Genomic DNA, 25,552 nt, shown 5'->3' on the forward strand with positions numbered 1-25,552 from the left:
AAAAAAAAGTTTTAATCTAGTTTAAGTCCTATTTGTGGAGGGTTTTTTTTTAAACAATATTTTATTTATAAAGTTATTATTTTAGTAAATAAATTTCATGTTAGAAAAAGAACAAAAAGAATTTTCATTTATTTTTAATTCTATACGTATTTTTTATCAAAAAATAAATTTTTAAATAATTTTGAATTTTGAATTTTGAATTTTTAAAAATACCACTAAATTGATAGATTTATAAATATTGAAAAGTTAAATTTATTATTATACCAATAAAAAAATCATCATCAAAGTATTAAATATTAAATTTAGATGAGGTTAATAATTAAAATAAAAAAAAATAAAGTTAAATAGGCTAAGTGATGATGATCCTTGGGATTGTATTTTGTGATTTTGGCATGAAATATGTATTAATCATATGTATCAATTAATTGAGGTTGCCGAAAACGAAATGTGCATCCCCCTCCTTGACTCTTTTCAAACAAATCTATCAATCTTTTCTGAATTTTCAGAATTTTGAAAGTTGACCATTGCGTTTTCGGAATTTTCCCTGTGGGTTACCTTGGCCTGCAATTCACGTCTTTTTTCTTTGCTTGTGTCAAGCTCTCAATTTTCTAACTGAGATTCTCTCAATTTTCTAACTTAGATACTCTCTTGCATACTTTTCCAACTTCTTATTAACCATACAATTCTTCCCTCTCTCTTTCCCATCAGTTCTAGATTACTGTAGCATTTACTTTTTAAGTTATGGTTTCTTCTTGTTCATACACTTTCTTTCTTCTTTCTTTTTTCTTTAATTAATTTCTGCTACTTTTCAAACCCCTCTTGGCCCTTGGGTCTTCAGTTGGCTTCATTTTAGTTTATTTTCCCAAGTGTAATCCCCTTAGTTATGATTCATTTTTTTTCTTATGGTTAAAGTAGTTTATTAGAAAAATAAAGCAGACAAAAGAAGCAAATGACATGAAAGCCAATAAACCCGGCGCTTTAGTACTATAGAGATCCAAAAAGGGATATCTATGGATGCTGTCTTCCACCTCAATGCAGTATCCCGTGCTGAATACCTACAGTTAATCACGCAGTCAATAGGCTGCTCATACATTTGTCTTTGGTCTTACTCCTCCCTGAATCCACCCAAGTATACCTTTCTTCATTCACTTTCACTTTGCATATATTCATAGTTTTTATGATTTGAGGTAACCATTGTTTTAGTTTTAGCAGCTGTTTAATTGGGTGGGATGGATATTACACTGAAGAAAACACTCAACCCGTTGCTTTTGGGCTCTTCCTTCAACATCGGCAACTAATATTCCCTCTTGAAAATAATCAGTATGGCGAAAATTTTCTCTCTTTACCCTTTTTTTTCCCCAACTTTATTCTGGTGGTAATGTATGAGATTTCGGCGCTACAGTAGCCTGGTTCCTGGATTTACTTTCGCCAACAGTTTGCCCTACATTGAACTAAGGGAATTAGATCTTCAAAATCGAGGGTCCAATCAGACACAGCGACAGTTTTATCAGGTAAATATTTATGGAAGCTTTAATGACTGCATTATTTATTTTTGCAAACTAGGAACTAACCTAGTTCTGTGTTTATTGCAGGAAGCAGGAATTAATCACTTTGTCGTCAAAAACTTATACGACGCCTTTGATACTGATAGTCTCATACTATATAATAGTATATTAACCCAAATTCACAGGGGTTTCTTTTTGTCTGCTATATATTGCAGAGGACTGTTTTCATGGGATGCAGGAGTGGGGAGATTGTTCTTGCCAACAACCCATGCAAGCCTTGACTCAAATGCAAAGCAATATTCAATTACCTATCCTAGGAAGAGAAAATGTTTCCATAACCAGAGCAATACTCGCTGTTCTAACCTCTTCAACATCCCATCTTCCCCGAAAAAATCAAAATTTACCGTACAATTACCTACTAAACCCCAAAGCTACGGCGTTCAAACGTTATGTCCCCCGGTCGACACCGCCGGTGAGGGCGAGTTTACGATCGCAAAGTATACTGAAACGAGCCACTTTGTTTTTTAGAAAGTTCACTTTAGTGAGACGTGGTGAACAACTGGTGCTAAGCCGCCGCCCCACTAGCAACCAATTGCACCGTATGATGTCAGAACGAAGAAGGCGAGAAAAGCAAAATGAATATTTCATTGCATTGCGATCTCTTCTTCCTTTTGGCACCAAGGTATACCATATATATATATATATATATCGTCCTTTCTAAAATTTACTATTTAAGTATCAATAATGAATTTATTAGGTCCGCTCGGGATTTGTTGTAGAAAGACAAGGCATCAATCCTCTTTAATTCCAGGCAGTACTTGACCTCATTGAAAGCTCAAGTTGCGGAGCTTAGCAAGCAAAACCAGTTATTACAAGCTCGGCTTTTGCCTGCTGCCGCAGATGTTGGTGGTTCATCAAATGAGAGTTTAAATATTCGGATTATACCTCTACATGAATCGACATCGGAACAAAGAATAGTCGACCTGAGAATTAGTGTTAGAGGAGAAGTGTTGATAGAAAATATCTTAATGCGACTGCTGGAATTCTTGAAGCACGATAGAAATGTGAGCATCATGTCCATTGAAGCCAACAACCAGTTATCAGAAGGCTCAGTTAATTATATTAACTTGAGACTGAGAATTGAGGTATGCAAGAGAAAATTTTGCTATCACAATAAATTTGATAGTATCCCTTTTAACACCGGTTTAATATTCAATTTAAATATGTGTTATTGAAGAAAAAAATACCTTAATTCAATAAAGACCAGACCGAGAAGGTTCACTCAAGAATAATTTTATTTAATTTTAATTTTGATACTTAAATATTTTTACCTCAATTTAATTTGCTTTAATAGTCAATCTAAATATATGTTCTTCAAGAAAAAAAATAAAAGCCTTACAATAAATCAGTAAAGACCAAGAAAGTTCACTCAAGAATAATTTTATTTAATTTTAATTTTGGTACTTGAATATTTTTTTATCTCAATTTGCTTGGTTTTAATATTTATTTTGATATTTGAATTTTCTGTTTGAATTTTTTTTTCTCTCAACTATATAGTTAAGTTTAAACAATGTCAAATTCAGAAAAAAAAACAACTTAAAAATTAAAAATCAAACTCAAAAATTAAATAATATATTAAAAAAATGTGCAACGCATTTAGGCTCCTAATGTGCTATTTTGGCTAGTGATTTGATTTTTTTTAAGCATTTTATAGAAAGCAAATAATATGAGCTTCAAATTTTTGATATTACACTTATATAATTTTATACATTAAATGATGACATACTATTAAAAATAAAGTTGAGTAAAATTAATTTTGATAATATATAATTATCTGATTTAGCATAGAATTATACACTTTGAACCTCCATTTATATTGTATTAAAATCTTGATATTAGGAATTAAGCAGTTCTTGTTAAGTTTTTTCTTTTCTATTCTAGATGCTAAATCAAAGTTTAATACAACAACTTCACTTTTATCTTTATTTTTTTCCTTTCTTTCAATTTCAAAAATATAAATCGGGGTTTTTTATATAGTTTTTATGTTTTTATATATCATGCATATAAGATTTTTTTTTCTTTTTAACATTTATACTTTAAATAATTAATTTAGAACTTGAAAAGAGCTAGGTAAGATGATAAAGGGCATCTCTTAGCTTAATTAATGGTCGAGAGTTTGATCCTCCCCTAAATATGAAGTAGCTTTAAAATTCATGATGAACATCTACTCTTTTTATGAGCTTACAAAATATGAAACGTAATTTCTTTTTTATGGTATGTAGGACAATATATGGGATGAATTCTCCTTCCTGGAAGCTGTGAGAAGGCTAGTTACTAATTTTACAGTGATTATATATATATATATTATTGGACCAATTTTGCCCAGAGAAATTTTCAATGTATTATTTGTTAAGAGTTGGTGAACTCTTTAATAGGTCGAAATTGTCTTTAATATTGATTTTGTCTCCTGACTTGTGAGTACCTAGAGAGACAATAAGTTTATAAAGTAAGAGTGCCTCATCAAGTATAAGATAAGGTGAACTATCTAAAATTTGAATATAGCTCTCCAAGTGGCAGCATTCTCATCCATAAGTGTTTTATATGTTACAAGGCATGGATTAAAGTTTTGCATGGTTCATCTTATTAGACACCCCATAAGGCGTTCCTATTCAATGAACTATTTCTTCTTCGATGCTCACAAAGGGAAAAAGAAAAATCCATTAAAAATAATATCAGTTTAATAAAAATTTATTAAATCTCAAAAGACAAAATTTCATATATATATATTAGAGTAGAGTAGAGTAGAATTTTTTACCATTTTGGCAACAGATATAATCGATTACTAAATTTATATATATTTATATTTATATTTCTTTTTTTTTACTTTATTTTTTAAATGCATTTATTAAACTGTTATGTCCCCTAAATTGACTACAAATTTTGTTAAATTGAAAATTATGCCTGGGACCCCCTTTTTTTCCTTTTTGAAAGTATTTTCTTTTATTTTTTGATTAAGCTAAGAAAAGCCCTTTACAATCCCAACAAAAAGAATCAATGACATATGCACAAATTCAAAGTTGGTCCAATGTCAAACTATAAATATATAAAATTACTTTTTCAAGAGCACTACACCAAGTTGCGCCAACCATTTCAAAATAAATTTCTTTGAGTAGTTAGCGTATTAGTTTTTTTATCTTGTGTATATTAAATTTATTTATGATTGTTAAAAATCAAAAATAATATTAAATAATGAATTGCAATATGAAATATTGTAAAATATGTACTATTCAAATATTATATTTTAATATTGTAAAAATAATATATTACCTTGCTTCATATCTTAATATTTCCAAACGTGCAACAAATTCTTGCTTTATAATATATATATATGAGGTTGAATATCTATTTTTATCTCGTGTGTGATGCATGAATTAGGTTATATGTATCAATGTTAAAAATTTATATTTATTAGATAAAAAGTTTGTAACATTTTAGTTATACTTGCACTACAGGGAAACAGACTTTTACCGCTAAAACTATTTGCGGCGTTTTCACAAGCGCCACAAAAAACGCCGCTATAGAAAACACCACAAAAATTTGCAGCGTTTATGTGAAGAAAAACTCCGCTAAAAGTCATGGTTTTTAGCGGCGCTTTTGTTACACGCCGTTAATTTTGGCAGATTTGCGATGTATATTTTTCACCAATATTCAACCTTTCCTGCATTAAATCCAGCCCAAAACAGCAAATATAGCATTGAATCCAACCAAAAACAAAAAATGTAGCATAAAAAAATACAGCAAAAAACGTTAAATCTAAATGATACTTCAAATTCAACGAAAGATATATGATTTAAATTAATAAATGAAGTATAACTCAAAATATTCCTACAATAATGTTAAATATGACAATATTAAAAATATTCTTACAACGAAAAAATAAATGTCTAAAATGGCTGTTTTTGCGACTGCTGAAACGTCTGCATCATATGCTGAAGCTGGAGCTGGAGCTCATCATACTTTCTACTCTGCTCTGCTGCCATCGCTGCTGCCTCTGCCTCCCTCGCTACTGCCGCTACCTCCCTCGCTGCTACATCTGCTTTAAGTTGTTGCTGGAGTTCTTCATATTTTCTTTCAACCTCGGCAATTTGCTCAACTGTGCTCACTTGCGTCTGAGCTATCTGGTCTCTTAACCTCTGAACTTCAACTTGAGCTTAACTCCCGGAAGGCATGTATTGCTGGGAGCCAGATCCAAAATATTGGGTCGAGGTAACACCAGATCCTTGAAATCGAACCCGACCATACCTTTCAGGACCCAAAACTTTAGTAATAATTCAATTTCTCAAGATTAACAGAACTATCAGTTGAAGCAATCGCTTTATACTCCGCCTTCTTCTCCTTTAGTTTCTCCTAATAAATCAATCAAAGAGTTAGAAACGAAATATATAATAAAAAAGAATGCAACATAAGTTAACATTATTTAAAACAACTAACGACGAATTAAACCATTATAATTAAACATTATAAATATTTATAATAAATTAAATTTTATTAAGTAAATATACCATAATTTCTCCAGCTTCGATGTCATAGAAGATCCATCTTTCTTCCTATGCGTAATCTCAAAAAGCTGAAGGCGTCCAACTTTTTGACCAGATGAGACTTCCTACAATATAGTAGTAAAAATATTATTTAATAGTAGAAAGTCATTAATATTTGATAGAATTAATAAATTCATAATACCTCGACCTCAGCTACAGAAGCAAAACTTCTCGACCCTACCGTGTGTGTGAATTTTTGTTTTTGCCTGCTGCTTGTTCCAGCTCGCTCACGATCCTACATAATGTAATTATTATTACATATATAGTAAACACTATATACCGAAAAATTTATAAGAATTTAGAAGTACGTAATACCTCTCCTTTCTTTGAATTCCAAAATCTAACCGCATCTTCCCATTGGTACCTCAGCATTCCTGGCGGGACATTTCGCAATTTTTCTTCGGGCTTATGTCTTTCTTAAAATATTGTTTTTTCAAAGTGCTTTTATGGTCTCTCCATTTTTGATATAGTCATCTGAGACCTTTAAAGCAAATCTCTCCTAAAAAAACACAAGTTTAGAATGTAAATATAAATGAAACTTAAACCAAAGTATTATAAATAACAATTAGATGTTTTGTTACCTTAATATTATCAAGAGTTTGATTTTTGTTGCTATCAGGCATGTGATGCCATGATTCGTAGTTGATGAGCAACATATTGGCATTTCGTGCTATAATGCCCAAATAGCTTGCTAAAAGTCAAGCTTCAGATCCAACAGGCTGACCATGACTGTTTCTAGTTACTTTGACACGCTCGACAGGATTTAAGTCGTATAAATCTTTAAATAGCGTACGTCCTCGACCTCTGCGCGTCCCACCACTTTCAGTTGAAAAATGATATTTTATTATTTATATTAAAAATGAAAAATAAATCAATAATAAAAGTCAACACACATGTAAAATAAACTTAACATTACTTTGAAATTCTGCAGGCTTGTTAAGTGTCTCCGGCACATTCGAAGATCCAATAACTGTCTACTGTTCACTATTTGCTTCTTCCGAATTCGGAGTATTCTGGACAATACTTAAATCTCATAATCTTCTTCTACGCATTTTTCCTGCAATACACATAAAATAGTTGAAATTTTAGTAACAAATTACAACAATAATAGTACATATAAATTAGTTAAATTATATAACATGAGTAAGATTAAAATTATAATATTACATATAATTAAAAAAATCGTAAAATCTTACTACATCATAATTCGTAAATATCTTCATCCACATCCTGACGAACCGATTGAAATTGTGTACTAGTACTAGGGATATTTTCATTTAAGTTTTGTTCTAGAAAAGGTAAAGTTTCTGATCTTTCTACGATGTCATCTCTACTTCCATTGCCTATGTCAAACAAGTCTCTAGGGGTGTTTCGGAGTACAACGTACCAACCCTCATCAGTTGGATGTTTCAAGTAAAAAACTTGTTTCACTTGAGAAGAAAATACATACCACTCGTCTATCAATTGTTCTCCAGTGTGAATCAATCGAGAGAAATTCACCATTGTAAAACCAAATTGATCGTTTTTAATTCCGCGAGCAGTATTAACATCAGCCCAATCACATTGAAATAAGACAACTTTCCATTTTCCATAGTAATCTAACTCAATAATATTAGTAAAAAGTCCGTAATACTCCACATTTCCCTTAACGGGATTACTGTCCCTAGCACTAGCATAACTTGTAATTGAAGAATTAACAACTATTCCACAATTTTGAGTTCTCCTCAATCTTTCGCGATATTTTGTATGAAATCTGAATCCATTGATGATGAAGGCACTATATCTTTTTACTACTTTATCCGAGCCTTGGGAAAGCCATTTAACTTCGTCATTAATGTCCTTCCCACTCCAAACCTATTGAATCGAAAGTAAATTGAGTAATTATAAATGTTATGAAAAAACATTATTATTTGTCAATAAAAGGTTAAGTTGCATACCGTTTGGCTTAACCATTCATGGAAAAATTCTGTGAATAACTTATTAATCTCTCGTTTTTTTAATCTTTGGGAGCGTGAACGAGATCTCAAGATTTGTTTGTACTCACTATGTTAAAAAGAGGTTTAATTGGTTAGAAAATAAACAAATAAAAAAGATGAATATTTATCATATTCTAGAACTTACTTGCGTAATGGTTCAATTGAATCATGGTGAAAAAGAACATATCTATGTGCTTGTACCCAAGATCTTTCATCTAATTCTGCAATTTCAACTTTACCGATTGGTTCTCCATAACTTTGAAATAAATAAGTTTCGGCAAAGTTGGGATCATTGAGCCCAGCATTTCTACTTGGTCTATTCAATCTTGTTTCAACATCTTCTAAATATTTAGAACAGAAGGTCATACACTCCTCTGCCAAGTAGCCTTCAGCAATTGATCCTTCTGGATAACGCTTATTTCGATAATAAGACTTCAATTTGCTTAGGAACCTAAACACGACATACAATATTATCAAAAGTTGTAACTAAATGTATAGAGGTGAATGAGTGAATACTTTACAAATAAATTAGCACATTTCTATAGGATACATCCATCGATAGAAAATCGGTCCTCCAATTATTGCTTCATGAAGGAGATGGATTACCAAGTGCACCATAATAGTGAAGAAGGAAGGTGGAAAGATCTTCTCCAAATTGCATAAAGTCAACGCGGATCGATCCTGTACTTTCTCAAGTTCTTCAACATCCAAAACTTTGCCACAAATAGCTTTCATTATATTGGAAAGTTCAATTATACAGGACGTAACCTTTTTTGACATACAACACCATAAAGCAAATGGCAGTAAATCTTGCATCAAGATGTGATAATCATGTGATTTTAAAGAATATAGTCTTCGATCTTTAAGACTCACACATCGAGATATATTTGATGCATACGCATCTGGGACCTTTATATCCTTCAACACCGTGCAGAACACTTCTTTCTCTTCCTTCGACATTGCAAAAATTGGAGGCGGCAACCGATATTTCCCATTCAGAAGTACCTGGGGATGAAGATCGCGGTGAATTCCCATGTCTACTAAATCAAGTCGACTCTGGAGATTGTCTTTTGATTTTCCATCGACATTCAAAATTGTCCCGATGATGTTCTCGCAAACTTTCTTCTCAATATGCATGACATCAAGATTGTGTCGTAAAATGTGATGCTCCCAATAAGGCAACTCAAAAAAAATACTTCTTTTTTTCCACAAGTCCGCCTCATTAGGATTATCCTCTTCATCAGATTCAACATCGAATTCATCTCTCGATCTTCTCCTTTTTTATGGTGGATGGTTGATTCATCTTCCCATAACTGAAATCCATATCTTTTAACATGAACAAGATTTTAGATCCAATGGTCTGCACAGGAGCTTCTCTAAACTCTTCAGTACCGTCAAATAAAGTCCTCTGAAATCTAAATCTATGATTTCTATCCAACCACCAACGATGCCCCATATAACAGAACTTCTTCCCATTATATAACCATTTCGAACATGTTTGCGCAGCACAACAAGGACAAGCATAACGTCCTTTGGTACTCCAACCAGATAAATTGGTATAAGTTGGGAAACCATTAATTGTTCATAATAAAGCTGCACGTAAATTGAAGTTCTCCTTTCTCAATACATCATATGTCTTAACCCCCGACCATAATTGTTTTAACTCTTTAATAAGTGGCTGCAAATAAATGTCGATATCATTTCTGGAACCTTTCTCTCCAGGGATAATCATAGATAATATAAAAGAAGATTGCTTCATGCAAATCCATGGAGGCAAATTGTAAGGAACAAGCACTACAGGCCAAGTACTGTAGGAAGTACTCATGATTTTAAAAAGATTAAAGTCGTCAGCTGCTAGCCCAAGCCTCACATTTCGAGGATCGCTTGCAAAGCTTGGAAATTTACTGTCAAACAATTTCCAAGCTAAAGAATCAGCAGGAGACCTTAATAATCCATCATCGGTCCGTTCATCATTATGCCACCTCATATAATCGGTTGTCTTTGACGACATAAAAAGCCTTTGAAGCCTTGGTATTAGGAGAAAATATCGTAAAACCTTGACTGGCTTCTTTCTTAACTGTTCCCCACCTTCATCCGTATTCATATCTTCCATATTCCTATTTATCCAATGAGACTTACCGCAAACATGACAAGACTGTTGGTTTTTCTGATCACCCCAGTACAACATGCAGTCATTTGGGCAACTATGAATTTTATCATACCCAAGGCCTAAATCTTTTATTAGTCTCTTCATATCTTGACAAGACTGGGGGATTTTTGCAAACAGAAACATCTCTCTCAGAAACTCTAGCAGCATTGTAAAAGAGTTTCCGGTCTACCCTCCCAAACATTTTAAGTGGAATAGATGAATGCAGAAGAACAATTTCGAATATTTTGATCCCTCGTAAAGTTCTTCGTTCATTTCATTAAGTAAATTGTAGAACTTCACCGCTTCTTCATTTGGCTCCTTATCAGGTGCACTTGTTCCTATTTCGTAAAAAACATTTCCACCAATATTATAATCATCGGATGCAATAAAGTCAGGTGGAAATGATTGCTCACCATGACTGTGCATATTAAATGCATCCCGCAACATACCTTCCATGTTATCTTGTCTAACATAATGATGGTAAGCAGTATCAGGATAAGTCGGATTAATCGTTGAAGAAGTTCCACTAGATGTACACTCTCCATGAAAAATCCATTTTTTATACCCCAAAATAAAACCATCAACAATTAGATGTTCGTAGACAACTTCACGAAAATGCCAATTGATGTTGCCACACCTCTTACACAGGAAAAGAATCATATTCTCTTGGCTTGCATTTTGAAATGCAAAATTTAGAAAAGTTTGAACTCCATTTCGATAGTCGTTGCTTACTCTTGACAAATTCATCCAACTCCTATCCATTTCGTTGTTCTTGAAGTCTAAAGTTGACAATAGATTACACGAGTAAGTTGTTTATTTATAAGTATAATTAAGTTATGTAAATTATGATATGATATGATATATATTTATGTATTATATATGTAAGTTATGTAAGTTATGTTAGTTATGTAACTTATGTGAGTTATGTAAGTTATGTAAGTTATGATATGATATATATTTATGTATTATGTAAGTTATGTAAATCATGTAAGTTATGAAATTTAAACTTTAAACTATATATATTAAATTAAATTTATTTAAATTATATAAGTTATGTAAGTTATGAAATTTAGATATATATTTCTGTTTTGGTTATAATATGTTTAGAATTTATATATATTCTTATGAATTAAATTTATTTTTTTTACACAAATAATAACACTTCTTTTATTTTAATATTTATTTTAATTTAATTTTTTTTAATACTTAAACTATCATTTCATTATATATTTTAATCCATACGATTAAAAAAATTAGCATGTGAAGCTATTAAAATGAATCACATCACTTTCTTTTTATTTTTTATATTATGTAAATTATATTAATTAAAGAAATTAAAATATAACATATAAATAATTCAAATAAATGTATATTTATTTTTTAAAATTTCAAAATATATAAATGTTAATTTTGGAAAAGTCAAAATAGTATATAAAAACTTCAAATATTTATAAAAATAGAAAAAAAATAGTTAAATTTTAAAAAAATTGAAAAAGATTTAACTTTGGAAAATTGAAAAAAGAAATCTAGAAAAATTGAAATATTTTTTAAAAAATTGCAAAAATATATATAATTTCTATAGAAGAATTTGAATTTTTTTAAAAAAGTATATTAAAATTCAAAATAAAATTTGTACAACGATGATCAACGCCGGCCAAAGTCGATGGTATTTTAAAAAATATCTTAACGTTTTAAAATTAATAATAAAAGTACAGGATCTTTACGTGTGTTTGGCGTAAGTTTTATTATAATCAGTCACTACAATAATATTTTAAGATGAACTAAATGAAACCCAACCTATGAGTCAATGAAAACTTTATATATTATGATTATGTACATTCAGGAAACCTAATTTTAATTAAATGTTGGTATTGATAAGATTGAAATATTTAAAATAATTGTAGGAGGAGGTGAAACTTAGTTTTATAATATAAAATGAAATTAAATGAAATAACTATAATATAAAGTCTCCCCTACAATAAGAGACAAAACATAGGATAAATAGTTTTGTTCAAAAAAAAAACATTGTATAAACAGTGTTTTATAATATAATATTAATTTTAGATACAAATATAATATTAATTTTAGTTACAAATATTATAACATAGTATTTTGTAAGGTAAAATAAGCATTTTGCATGCAACTTGACTAAGAAATTAGTAGCAACTAGCAAAATAAAACTCCAAACAAATTTAACTACGATCATTTGGTCCAAACAGATTTAACTCCAAACAGTAAATATATAAATCGTAATCAATATAATATAGAAAAAATAAAAACCTGAGATCGTGTGTTTCAGCAATCTGCTTCCTAACAAGTTATTTCAATAGATAGTGCAGCTAAAGATCAAAGCACATGGTATTCAACAGTTAATATTCAGTAGTCATATAGGAATTTCACTTTGAGCAAACTTAGAAAAGAATCAATAGACTTGTTGGCACAAAAATGAATTCTTTTTTCTATATGTTATTTCTGAATTTATGAACTGTGAATTTTAATTATACATACAATAGAGAGACATCAAATAAAGATTTAGCAAATTAAATATACATACCTATTAGAAATTGTAAAATTGGATGGTAGAGTTGATTCCAGCAAATTAAATTACATCAGCAAGCAAAGAACAACCATGAAATTAAAAAATAATCCAAGGATAAACAAGAATTAAATAAGAATTAAAAACATGATTCATTAACGAATTTTCCAAAGCAAAAAGCTATAAATTATTTAATTTAAGGATAAAAACCAAATTTATATAATTGTTTATGTATTATGAAATACATAAATAAATTAATGAATGCTTTGGATAATTTCTTTGTTTCTGCTTGTTTGGTTACTGTAATATTACTGAGTTGCTGCCAATTTCAAACTCATAAATAGATTTTGCACTAATTATTTAATGTGGATCATAAAGTATGTTCTTCTACTGTATTTATTGTTAGGAACATAAAAGTACAAACATCTTTCAACTTTAACAAGACTGTGGTGTCACTGTTTAATGACAGTAGGGGTTTTCATTTTGGTAGAAATGAAGTCTTGTAACCTAACAAAGGTTATCGTATAAATTGTCAGAACTAAATGCATACTTCATACATAAATTGGTCGAGATTCCATATGATTAATATTTGAAAGTCACAAGGAACAAATCTCAAAATCACAAATACCTATAGGTTTTTCAATTTCAAGACTAAATAGGCATCCAACAAATCCATGATAGAGAACTAAACATCAATGTTGCACAGAAATCATCTTGGTGTAACATATGCATATTCAAGATGTAAATCAGCTTCGAACTAAAAGGGTAAAGCGACATTGCAACCATTGAATTCGCAGAAATTAACTTCCAACAATGAACCCCATATCTACTTCACTGATACTCATGTTATGTTATTTAGACAATTCACTTTTCTAAGAGTGTCATTGTCTATCTATGGTCAACACATGGTCAAACATGATTAAGCATATGATCTTTGAAATATTTATATATATACATATCCTACCCTTACCATGAGCTAAGGTAGCATAGCTCCAATAAAAATCAAACTTTACTTTCCTAAAAGAATCGGAAGGATAACTAGAATTCTATATTTATACAAAGGCAAAGAAAGAAAATAAAAAATTCCCACAATTTCATTGAGATTCATTTTACTTCAGTACCATCCATTAAAAAAAATACTAAAATGCTCAAAAATCCCAAACAAATCTCTAAATTCATTCAACTCCAAATATATATACACAACAAAACTAGCTAACTCCAGACCTGTTAGATACCATCTATTACAAATAAATACATGAACCAATATAGTTAAGCTTTCATCAAATTTGAATTGTTTTCAATCAATTCATCAAAGAATGCACACTACTGTTATGTAACTCATAATTCGTGGCCATTAAACTATTTGCCTCCACCAATTCAAACACTCACCTAATATATAAAAAAAATCTACTCTTCAAAGCGAATGTAAAATCAGAATTCCTCTATTTTCTATCATTCCAACTTCCACCATTCAAAACCAAATACAAATTTACCTTTTCATACAATATTAATTTATTCAAATTGTCAAGCAGGCAATATAAAATTGATAGAACCCAATCAAACCACACAAAAAATCGAAGCTTACCGTCGTCCAACAGTAATGAATTCTATTTGGGTATTTTACCCTAATTCTTGCAGCCTCAGCGAGCCTTTCCTCTGTAACAAAAACAATAACAAATTAAAAAAGCCAACCAAAAAATAGCTAAATCAATAACAAAAACTAATACTAAAACACAAATATCAGTAAATAACCTAATTCTTACCTTGAACTATTTTCTTCAACCCCAAAGCCGACTTCTGAAACCCTTGCCTTTCTTAATCCGATTTTCTATAGATGGGAAATCAATGGCCAGTGGGAAGGGTGAATTTTAAAGATTTCAAATTAGGGAAAAAAAGGGTTATTTTCGGATGTCAAATTGGGGAAACAGACCCGATAATACTTTAAGGATTTGGGACTAAGGAAAAGAGGGGAAATGAACTGGGGAGAACGGGGAAATGTTAAGTGTTATCATGTGGGTAAAAGAGAAGACAACAAAACAACGCTGTTTTGCCCAAAATAATTTAACATTTGCGGCATTTTTATGATAGCGCCACTAAAAGGGTAACCTATTACGGCGTTTTACAGAAACGCCACTAATAAACCAATAAAACATCGCCGTTTTGATTTAAACAAAATAATCTTTAGCGGCGTTTATACCCTAGCGCCGCTAAATCCTAACCTATTGCGACGCTTCACAAAAAACACCACTAAGAAATCCTATAAAACGGCACCGTTTAGTTTAAAACATGATGATCTTTTGTGGCATTATTTTAAAAAATGCCGCTATTGCATACCTTTTGCGGCGTTTATAAAAAAACGCCGCTAATGACTTTAAAAATTAAATTTATTTAATATATAAATTATAAACAATATAAATTAAAAAACAATCAGTTATATACCCAAAAAAACTTTAAAATTATTTTAAATAATAGTATTTTAATTTTTTTCATTTAAATAAATAATTTTTTAAAATTTAACTAATATTTAAAAGAATTAGATAAAATTTGAAATCTTGAAAATTATTGAAAATTTGAAATCTTTAAAATTTGAAATTATTTAATATATAAATTAAAAAATCAATCATATACCCCAAAAAACTTTAAAATTATTTTAAATAATAGTATTTCAAATTTTAATTAAATTTTTTTAACACTAATTATCCTAAACCCTAAATCCATAACCCCTGTCCCCTTAATGCCTTAAACTACTAACCCATAACCCCTAAACCCTTAAACTACTAACCCATAACCCCTAAACCCTTAACCCTTAACTCTTAACCCCTAAACCATAAACCTTAAAACCCAAAATCTCAACCCTTGAACCCTAAAACCATAATCCTTAAATCCATAAACCTTAAAATATTAACTCTTAAACCCTAAACCCCTAAACCTTAAACCCTAAACCCATAATCCATAAACCTTAAAATATTAACTCATCATAAACCATAAACCCTAAACCATATACCCTAAACCATAAACCTTAAACTATAATGATAATTAATTCAATATTTTAAAATGAATATTATCTCTTTTACGATTATATAAGAATTTATTTAATATATAAATTGACAAACAATCAGTCATATACCCAAAAAGCTTTAAAATTATTTTAAATAATAGTATTTTAATTTTTTTCATTTTTAACATATATTTTTATATGTTTTTATTTTCAAACTTTTCTACGTGTCATTATTTTTTTCTGAAGAATTTAAATATTTAATTAAAAATAAATTGCATTTTAATTAATATAAATAAACCATTAAAAAAATGTTTTTTGCGGCGTTTTTTGGAAAAGCGCCGTTAAAGCTCGATCCATAGCGGCGTTTTTCAAAAAGCGCCGCTAATGCCACTAAGGCTAAAAAAAAGATGACGGTGTGTTGATGAATTATTTTGTGGCGTTTTTTAAAAAACGCCACTAATGCTCGACCTATAGCGGCATTTTTCAAAAAGCGTCGCTAATGCTCGATCTGTAGCGGTGTTTTTGTAAACGCCGCTAATAACACTAAAGCTCAACATAAAACGACGGCGTTCTGCTTTATTTTTGCGGCATTTTTCAAGAAACACAGCTATAGAGTGAGCATTAGCGGCGTTTTTCAAAAAGCGCCGCTAATGCTCAATCTGTTGCGGCGTTTTTTGTACAAACGCAGCTAAAAACGCTTCAAAAAACTTGTTTTACTGTAGTGTTGAGAAAGTAAAATAAATAATATAAATGTTTTTAAAGTAAATATTATAAATGCTTAATTTTTAGAATTAAGATAATTTTTATTATGATAAATATAAATTAAAATTTTAAAATAAACTTAACTAATTGTTGATATTCATCAAAATATAAAAAAAATTAGAATTTTAAAAATCTAACTTATGATATCATTGTTTCATATATTCAATCTCTATCTAAATAGTTATTTCAAAATATTGTTATAAGTATGATTTTAGAAAATAAAACTAATAATTAATTAAGATGTGCAATATCTTAAAAATGCACGTTTTCTTTAATTAAAATTTAGAAATCAATTGTAAATATAAACAATAATTAATATAATATTGATTTTAAAATTCAAAGACAACGATAATTAAAATAATATTAGTTACCATAAATTCCATTTAGAATATAAATAAAATTATTTAATACAATTAAATGCAATATCAAAGTAATTAATATAATTAAAAAAGAAAAATATTTTGGAACCCAAAAAACAACTTAGAACTCAATGTTTCATATTTGCTTGTGTGCCTTCTTTTATATATATATATATATATGCATTTTTTTTTGGTGAATAGCAAATTACACAATTGAAATTAAACTAGGTCCTTTAAGAGAGAATCTTCAAATAATCTTAAGCCATCTACCATCACCATCATGATTTTCAAAAAATTACTCGGTTCTGTACGCTTCTAGCACAGCTTGAGAACCAATAAATCTAGCTATGGAGTTTATGGTTTCTGGAAAAGGAACACGAGAATTACCAACAACATTGAAACATCTCCCACTGTCACAGATATTTTTGCTTTGGGTCCTATCACGTCTGCTATTTCTCCTTTTAGAATCTGCTAGAGAATTTCCACTCTCCAAAACCCATTCCAATTGAGAGTTAAAATTCGAATTTGGATCTAACTTCTCTTTAAAAGTCATGGTTGTTTGTCATTAAAAGTCATGGTTGTTTGTCATTTGGATCCATGATTTTGGGATTTAATTCCACCACTGACTTGATGGTTCCTTCAAAATCAATATTAAAATTAAGTGAGGAATTCTCATGAGTCTTGGCATGTGACTTAATTCACTGTCATTTCATATCGATCTGCTTAGTGGGAGCTAAATCCCCCACATTTTGACCATCTAAATTAGTCAAACAATCAGCATAGCCCTGCGAGCCCTCAACAGCCACTGTCCCAAGATTTTCACCTAGCTAAGTCTTTAATTTACCCTATTTTTTACCATTACAATCCAAACTAGGCCCAACCTTCCTCAAGCCCGAATTCATACTTGGCATGTAATTATAATCACACTCAATTGGCCCATGTTACAGTCACAGTCTTCATATTTTCTAAAGGCTTAGATTTTGCCCCTCCCTTCAAGCCTTTTAATTTCTTTAAAAATTAACCCTTTTGAAACCTAATTCTTGAAATATCGAGTTTAATTCATCAATGACAGCAACTTCTTTTTCCAGCAAGGCCACGCCTCAAATCTAGACTTTCCAAAATCCATTTATAAAAGTTTGCTTTTTGATTGCGAGTATCCTTCTAATTTTGGTGAAATCTTTGCTCAACGATCATCCATGGCCCAAAGTGTAACACCCTTAACCCGTAATCGATGCCGGAACAGGATTACGGAGTATTATCAGACTTACAAGTCAAACAATCATACATTTCATATATATATTTATCAATCATAACAAAAACCATTCAAATACATTTATATAGTCCCTAAACCAGCCCTCAAGGCCCCAAAAAGACATTAGAAGTGGTTCGGGACTAAACCGAATTCTCTACGAATTTTTTAAAAAATATGAACAATTTTTCAAAGTGCAAGGGTCAAACGTCCGTGTGGACAGGGGATATGCCCGTGTGGCTATGGAACACCCCCGTGCTTCCGGTTGTGTCTGACCCCATGTAACACTCTGATTTGGGTCACACAACCAAACCACACGCCCGTGTGCCAGACCGTGTACCCTTTGAAATGGCCTCACATGCCCGTGTGCCAGGTCGTGTGTTAGACCGTGTGAAAACTGAAGAGTATAATGAATTGTACCACACATCCAAGCCATACGCCCGTGTGAGGCTACTGACTTGATTTCAAAAGAAACATCAGCGGACACACGCCCGTGTCTCTGCCCGTGTGGACAAAAATAGACCATTTTCCAAGCCATATTCCTCATCCACATTAGTACCAACCTATACACATCAATTGGCAAACAACCATGGCATAAATAGGTACTCAAGACCAACTAATATCAAGTTTATAACATAAAATTTACACTACAACATAATATAACAAACAAATTCATTCGACAACTTTAAAACATAACCAAGACCCAAAATAAGCCAAATCACATGGCTATACATATAACCAAAACAACATAAGACATATAAGCCACATTAGCAAAAACACCTATACATGCCATTTAACATCAAAATATAAAGTCCAAAGTACCAAAATGAGTATTTGATAGTATGACGCGATCTCTGATGATTTTTGAATCGAGCGAGCTTCCAAAATACTATAAAACATGAACAAGTAAACAAAGTAAGCAATTAAGTTTAGTAAGTTTGTAATTCAAAGAATAAAACTTACCATATAACTACAATTTTAGGTAAATAACTCGAAACATAACTTAATTCAATTTGGCCAAAGCCTATCACACAACCCATAATCAAGTTATGAGTTAAAGGACTTACTTATACGTGAGAAATTTACTTATGCTATGGATGAATTTACCTATGTCGTGAATAAACACACTAATTTGTGAATTGATAATGTTATTTAAGCTAATGCTAAGTAAATGGAATGGAAAGTAAGTAAATGAAATGTAAAGTAAGTAAATGGACTGGTAAGAAAATAAATTGAGTGGTTCATAGTCTTATGGGAAGGTTAATGATTGTGTAATACATCTCTAAATCATTTGATTTGCACATACACGAAAAAGAAAAGGATCCTCTCAAAAATAATTTTTTTACTTCAGCAAAGAATCGTTTCTTTTGATGATATGTCAACCCTTTTGGAAGGATGTTAACAGCTAGGTAATTCGCAATATCCGCAAACCAAAACCAAAAATCATATATGAATTCATCAGTTTATCAAATTCCCTATACATGTAACATCTATGCTATATAATCATATATCAAATATCAACCATTTCCATGCAAATACTTGTACTTGTCATGACTTGTATAATCCCGTAGTAATACTATGCTCATTGAACCATCTAGAATATCATAGGATACGCGGGTGGTACACACAAAGTGTACTGAATGGTAAACCATCAATTTTTATACATTTGTGCTCATACGAGAGATAAACAGTAAGCTCATTCGAGCTGAATATCAGTAAGCTCCTCCGAGCTAAATAGCGGTAAGCTCTTACGAGCTGAGAATCGATAAGCTCATACGAGCTGTGGTGAGTCCGCAACACATGCAAGACTTCAACCAAAATCGGTAACCCTAATGACATGACACCTCATTTGTATCTTACAAATTTCTAGTGTTCAAATGGGGCCTGACACTTATAGTACGATATTAGTTATGCATTCCATATATATATCATAATTATTAAATTCACATACATATAATTCAATTAAAGTATATAAAAACAAAATGTGATTATATGAACTTACCTCGAATTAGTACGGAGTAAGTTGATCAATCAATCCACTACTTTTTCTTTTATCCGGTTTAAATTCAAACGTGGCTTTTCAAATTTTAAGCTTAAAAAACTCCTATTTTTCTGCAAATTTCTGTAGAGAAGAAAATGAACATTATTCTTCTTTTTGTTTTATTTTTTTATCAAATAAATCACCTAATGCCAAACAACTTTGACAGTTTCATCATTTTTTTTACTCCATGTACATCCAATAACTCCATTAGTGGTCTAATTACTTAATAAGGACCTCTACTTTAAAGTTCCATAGCTATTTGACACCTTTAGCTAATAGAACACAACTTTCACATTTTATGCGATTTAGTCCTATTTCACAAATTGAGCATACAAATAGTAAAATTTCTTAACAAAATTTTTATACCATAATTCTAACATGTTATAGACTATAAAATAATATTAAAATAAATTTTATGGCCTCAAATTTGTAGTCCCGAAACTACTGTTCCGATTTCACTAAAAACGGGTCGTTACAACTTTTCCCCTTAGGAATTTTCGTCCTCAAAAATCTTACCAAAAAATAGGTTAGGGTACTGTTTTCTCATGGTTTCCTTGGGTTCCCAAGTAGCCTCCTCAATCCCGTAACGATTCCAAAGAACTTTTACTAGAGCTATTCTTTTATTCCTCAAGTCTTTGAACTATCGTCCTAAAATTCTGATCGATTATTCGTGATACGACATGTCAGGCTGAATCTCAACTTCAGTTGGAGAAATTATATGCGAAGGATCTGATCGGTACCGTCATAACATAGATACATGAAACATATTATGAATCTTTTCCAACTCTAACGATAATTCAAGTCAATAAGCCACCGACCCAATTCTCTCGACAATCTCGTATGGTTCGATAAATCGCGGACTCAACTTTCCTTTACGACCAAAACGGAGAATTTTCTTCCAGGGCGATACTTTCAAAAACACTTTATCTCCGACCTGAAACTCAATATCCTCACGCTTCTTATCCGTATTTGATTTCTGTCTATCAGAAGTGGCTTTCAAACTATCATGAATCACTTTCACCTTCTCTTCGGTTTTCGGATCAAGTCAACCTCGTGTATCTTTTTCTCACTAAGCTCGGTCCATTATAATGGAGTTCAACATTTACAACCATACAAAGCTTCATACGATGCCATCTTAATGCTCGATTGAAAGCCATTATTATACGCAAATTCAACCAATGGTAAATATTTTTTGAATTACCTTGGAACTCTAGAACACAGCAACACAGCATATCCTCAAGAATCTGAATTACTCTCTCAGACTGACTATCGGTTTAGGGATGAAATGCAGTGCTAAAATGCAACCGCATACCCAAAGCCTCTTGCAATTTCATCCAAAACCATGATATAAATCGCGGATCTCTATCCGGAATGATGGATATCGGTACTCCGTGCAATCTTACAATCTCAGAAATATATAACTCAGCTAATTTGTCCAGAGAGAAATCCGTACACACCGGAATAAAATGTGCGATCTTCGACAACCGATCAATAATGATCCAGATAGCATCTTTCTTTTTCGGAGACAGAGGTAATCCTAATACGAAATCCATCATAATTCTATCACATTTCCACTTCGGTATCATCACTGGTTGCAGCAGTCCCGAAGGTACTTGATGTTCGGCTTTGACTTGTTGACAAATCAAGCATTTTGATACAAACTCCGAAATTTCAAATTCATACCTGACCACCAATATATCTGTTTCAAATCACCATACATCTTATTACTCCCCAGATGAACAACAAGCTACCACTATGAGCTTCATGTAAAATTCTCTATATGAGCTCAGGATTCTTTGGCATGCAAACTCTACCTCAAAATGATAAACAATCATCGAATCCGATTTGAAACTCTAAATCAGTAATCGACTCGCACTGTGCTCTTTTAGCTTGCAAATCCTTATCACATTTCTGAACCTCACAAATTTGCTGTAAAAATGTCGATTTAGCTTTTAACTCAGCTAAGCTCTAACCATCATTAGATAAAGTCAACTGCGTGTTCATCGCTCATAAAGCGAGTAATGATTTTCTACTCAAAGCATCCGCGACTACATATGTTTTTCCCGAATGGTAATCAATCACTAGCTCATAATACTTCAACAATTCGAGCCATATTCACTGTCGCAAATTCAACTCTTTCTAGGACATCAAATATTTCAAGCTTTTGTGATCAGTAAATATGTGGCACTTCTCACCGAACAAGTGGTGCCGCCAAATTTTTAACGCAAACACAATTGCAGCCAACTCCAGATCGTAAGTTTGATAATTCTTCTCATGCATCTTTAATTGCCCTGAAGCATACGCTATCACCTTGCCTTCTTGCATTAAAACACATCTTAAACCGTTCAACGATGCATCACTAAAAATTAGAAACTCTTTTCCTGACTCCGGTTGAACTAAAACTGACGCTTCAGTTAACAGTACTTTCAACTGATTGAAACTTTGTTGACATTTCTCAGACCACTCAAACTTTACGTCTTTTTGTAATAACCGAGTCATCAGTGTAGCTATCATTGAGAAATCCTTAACAAATCTTCGGTAATAGCTCGTTAATCCCAAGAAACTTCTGATCTTAGAAATATTTCTTGGTGGTTTCCAGTCAACAATCTCTGAAATCTTGCTCGAATCAACTCGGATGCCATCTGCCGACACAATGTGTCCCAAAAATCTAACTTTTTGAAGCCAAAACTCGCATTTGGTAAATTTAGCAAACAGTTTCTTATCTCGCAGAGTCTGTAATACAATTCTCAAATGCTTGGCATGCTCAGATTCATCCCGAGAGTATATCAATATATCGTCAATGAACACAACAACAAATCGGTCCAAAAACAGTCTAAAGATACGATTCATCAAATCTATAAACACCGTAAGAGCGTTAGTTAATCCAAATGGCATAACAAGGAATTCATCCCTACCTTACAATTTTTGGTACATCTGAATCTTTAACCCACAATTAACAATAACCTGATCGCAAGTCAATCTTTCAAAATGTTCTTTCTCCTTTCAACTGGTCGAACAAATCATCAATCCTCAGCAAAGGATACTTATTCTTAATCGTAACCTTGTTAAGTTGCTGATAGTATATACATAATCTCATTGATCCATCTTTCTTCTTTACAAATAGAACCGGCACACCCCAAGAAGAGAAACTCAGTCGCGCAAAACCTCTGTCTGTTAACTCTTGCAACCGAGCTTTCAACTCTTTCAACTGTGAGATATCAATATTAGTAATGTTCCCGGTACTAACTCAATAGCAAATTCAACTTCTCTGATTGGTGGTAACCTGGGTAATTCTTCTGGAAACACATCCAAATATTCACAAACCACTGACACTGATTCAATCTTTAATTCTGATACTTTAGTATTCATTACATACACAAGGTAAGCCTCATAACCCTTTTTCACATACTTCTGTACTAACATCGTCGATATCACGACAGGTAAACCACTCAATCAACAGATTCAATACGAAGAATTTCACCATTCTGACATTTCATCTCAATAATCTTTCATCTATAGTTCACAACAACGTCATGTAGAGTTAACCAATCCATACCCAAAATTTTATCAAACTCATCAAATGATAAAAGCATCAAATAAGCTGGAAAACTGTAACCTCGAGTCATCAAAGGACAATTCTTGCAGACCTTATCAACTAAGACGTACTGACCTAAGGGGTTTGATACTTTAACCACAAATTCAGTGTACCCTACAGATAAACTCTTCCTAGACATTAATTTTGTACATACGTAAGAATGGGCTGACCCTAGATTAATCAAAACAGTTACATCAGTATTATAAAAAGAAAAAGTACTGATGATGACATATGGCGCTGACGTATCTTTGCGAGCACGAATGGCATAAGCTCTGGCTGGTGCTTGTGCCTTTGATCTCACTGCGGTAGTGGTCTCCCTCTATAAGTTGTATTGCTCGGCCTCAAGATTTGAGCTTTTTCTTTCTCAGACTTCTCAGGGCAATCTCTAAAGTAGTGGTCGAAGCAACCATACCTGAAACATGCCGTGCTCTTTACTCGACACTCGCCATAATGTGGTCTATTACAGTATTTTCACTCAGGTTTAGCATTTCTAACACTACCCACGCTAGCTACAAATGTAACCTAGGATTTAGAACTAGAGTATCTCGCATCTCTATCTTGACTAAAATGCCCTGCAGAAACAATAGGTTGATAATGATGTTCTTTAGATTTATTTGACGTCGATTGATGAGACTTCCCTGTAAATCTCTTCCTCGAATCTCTAGCTTCAAATTCGGCCTTTCTGTTTTCTTTGCTAAGTGTCATGGCTTTGCAAGCTCTTTCAACTAAAACTACAAGTTCTTTCAACTCAAGTATCCCAACTAAAAGTTTGATGTTTTCGTTCAACCCATCTTCAAATCGTTTGCACATAATTACTTCCGTGGAGATGCACTCTCGGGCATACTTACTTAATCGGACGAACTTTCTTTCATACTCAGTTATGGTCATACGACCCTATTTCAACTCTAGAAATTCCTTCTTCTTTTGGTCAAGAAATCGCTGGCTTATTATTTTTTTCTAAACTCGGTCTGAAAGAATTCCCACGTGACTCTATTGCTCGGTACTACGGATATCAAGGTATTCCACCACTGATAAGCTGAATCTCTCAGAAGGGACACAGCACATTTAACACATTCGGTTGGCGTGCAAGACAGCTCATCAAAAACCCTAATTGTATTTTTTTAGCCAAAACTCGGCTCTCTCAAGGTCATCATCAATTGTAGCTCTAAACTCTTCGAACCCATATTTTCTAATTTTATCAACAGGTGGTTTGTTCAAACGCATCGGTTCTAAAACTTGATGAGCCATGGGAATCAGTTAGGGAAAAGGTGGGGGTGGAGATTGCTGAGTAATCGGATTCACTCGAACATACTCAGCAAACCACTCGTTCATCATTTGGAAAAAAAGGCTTATTTAGTCTCTCCTCCACAACTTTCAAACATGGGTCTAGACCCAGACGACACTACCCCTCGAACTGAGTCCGGCGCGTTACTTTCAACATCATCAGAATTTGCTCGATTGGTATCTATTGCTATATGAAAAATACAATTTAAATTATCAAGAGATGTCACACTATCATATACTAATAAATGGCATGTATAGCTAGACTCACACCCTCTACTTCAGTCTTAGAATCGACTAAATCGTAGCTCTGATACCAACAAATGTAATACCCCTAACCCGTAATCGATGCTGAAACAAGGTTACAGAGCATTACCGAACTTACAAGTCAAACAATCACATATGTCGTATATATATTTATCAATTATATCAAAAACCATTCAAATACATTTCTACAGTCCCTAATATGAGCCATTAAGGCCCTAAATAAACATTAGAAGTGG

At 32.1% G+C, this 25,552-nt stretch overlaps 1 protein-coding gene across 1 annotated transcript; it reads left to right on the forward strand.

Annotated features, from left to right (window-relative positions):
- The first annotated feature begins 1,382 nt into the window (after positions 1-1,382).
- LOC107895811 (putative transcription factor bHLH041) lies at positions 1,383-25,060 on the forward strand. The gene is made up of 5 exons (XM_016821033.1): positions 1,383-1,511; positions 1,593-1,650; positions 1,721-2,187; positions 2,285-2,650; positions 24,974-25,060. Exons 1-5 carry the CDS (start codon positions 1,383-1,385, stop codon positions 25,058-25,060), a joined length of 1,107 nt encoding a protein of 368 aa, XP_016676522.1.
- The last annotated feature ends 492 nt before the right edge of the window (positions 25,061-25,552 follow it).

This window comes from Gossypium hirsutum, chromosome A06, assembly GCF_007990345.1.
Source record: "Gossypium hirsutum isolate 1008001.06 chromosome A06, Gossypium_hirsutum_v2.1, whole genome shotgun sequence".
NCBI classification, from domain to species: domain Eukaryota; kingdom Viridiplantae; phylum Streptophyta; class Magnoliopsida; order Malvales; family Malvaceae; genus Gossypium; species Gossypium hirsutum.

Bases quoted from the DNA above. Each gene is read 5' to 3' on its own strand.
- LOC107895811 (XM_016821033.1), top strand. From the start codon at position 1,383: ATGAGATTTCGGCGCTACAGTAGCCTGGTTCCTGGATTTACTTTCGCC. The intron at 1,512-1,592 runs GTAAATATTTAT...TGTTTATTGCAG, and splicing joins CACAGCGACAGTTTTATCAG to GAAGCAGGAATTAATCACTT. The intron at 2,651-24,973 runs GTATGCAAGAGA...TTTTATCAACAG, and splicing joins ACTTGAGACTGAGAATTGAG to GTGGTTTGTTCAAACGCATC.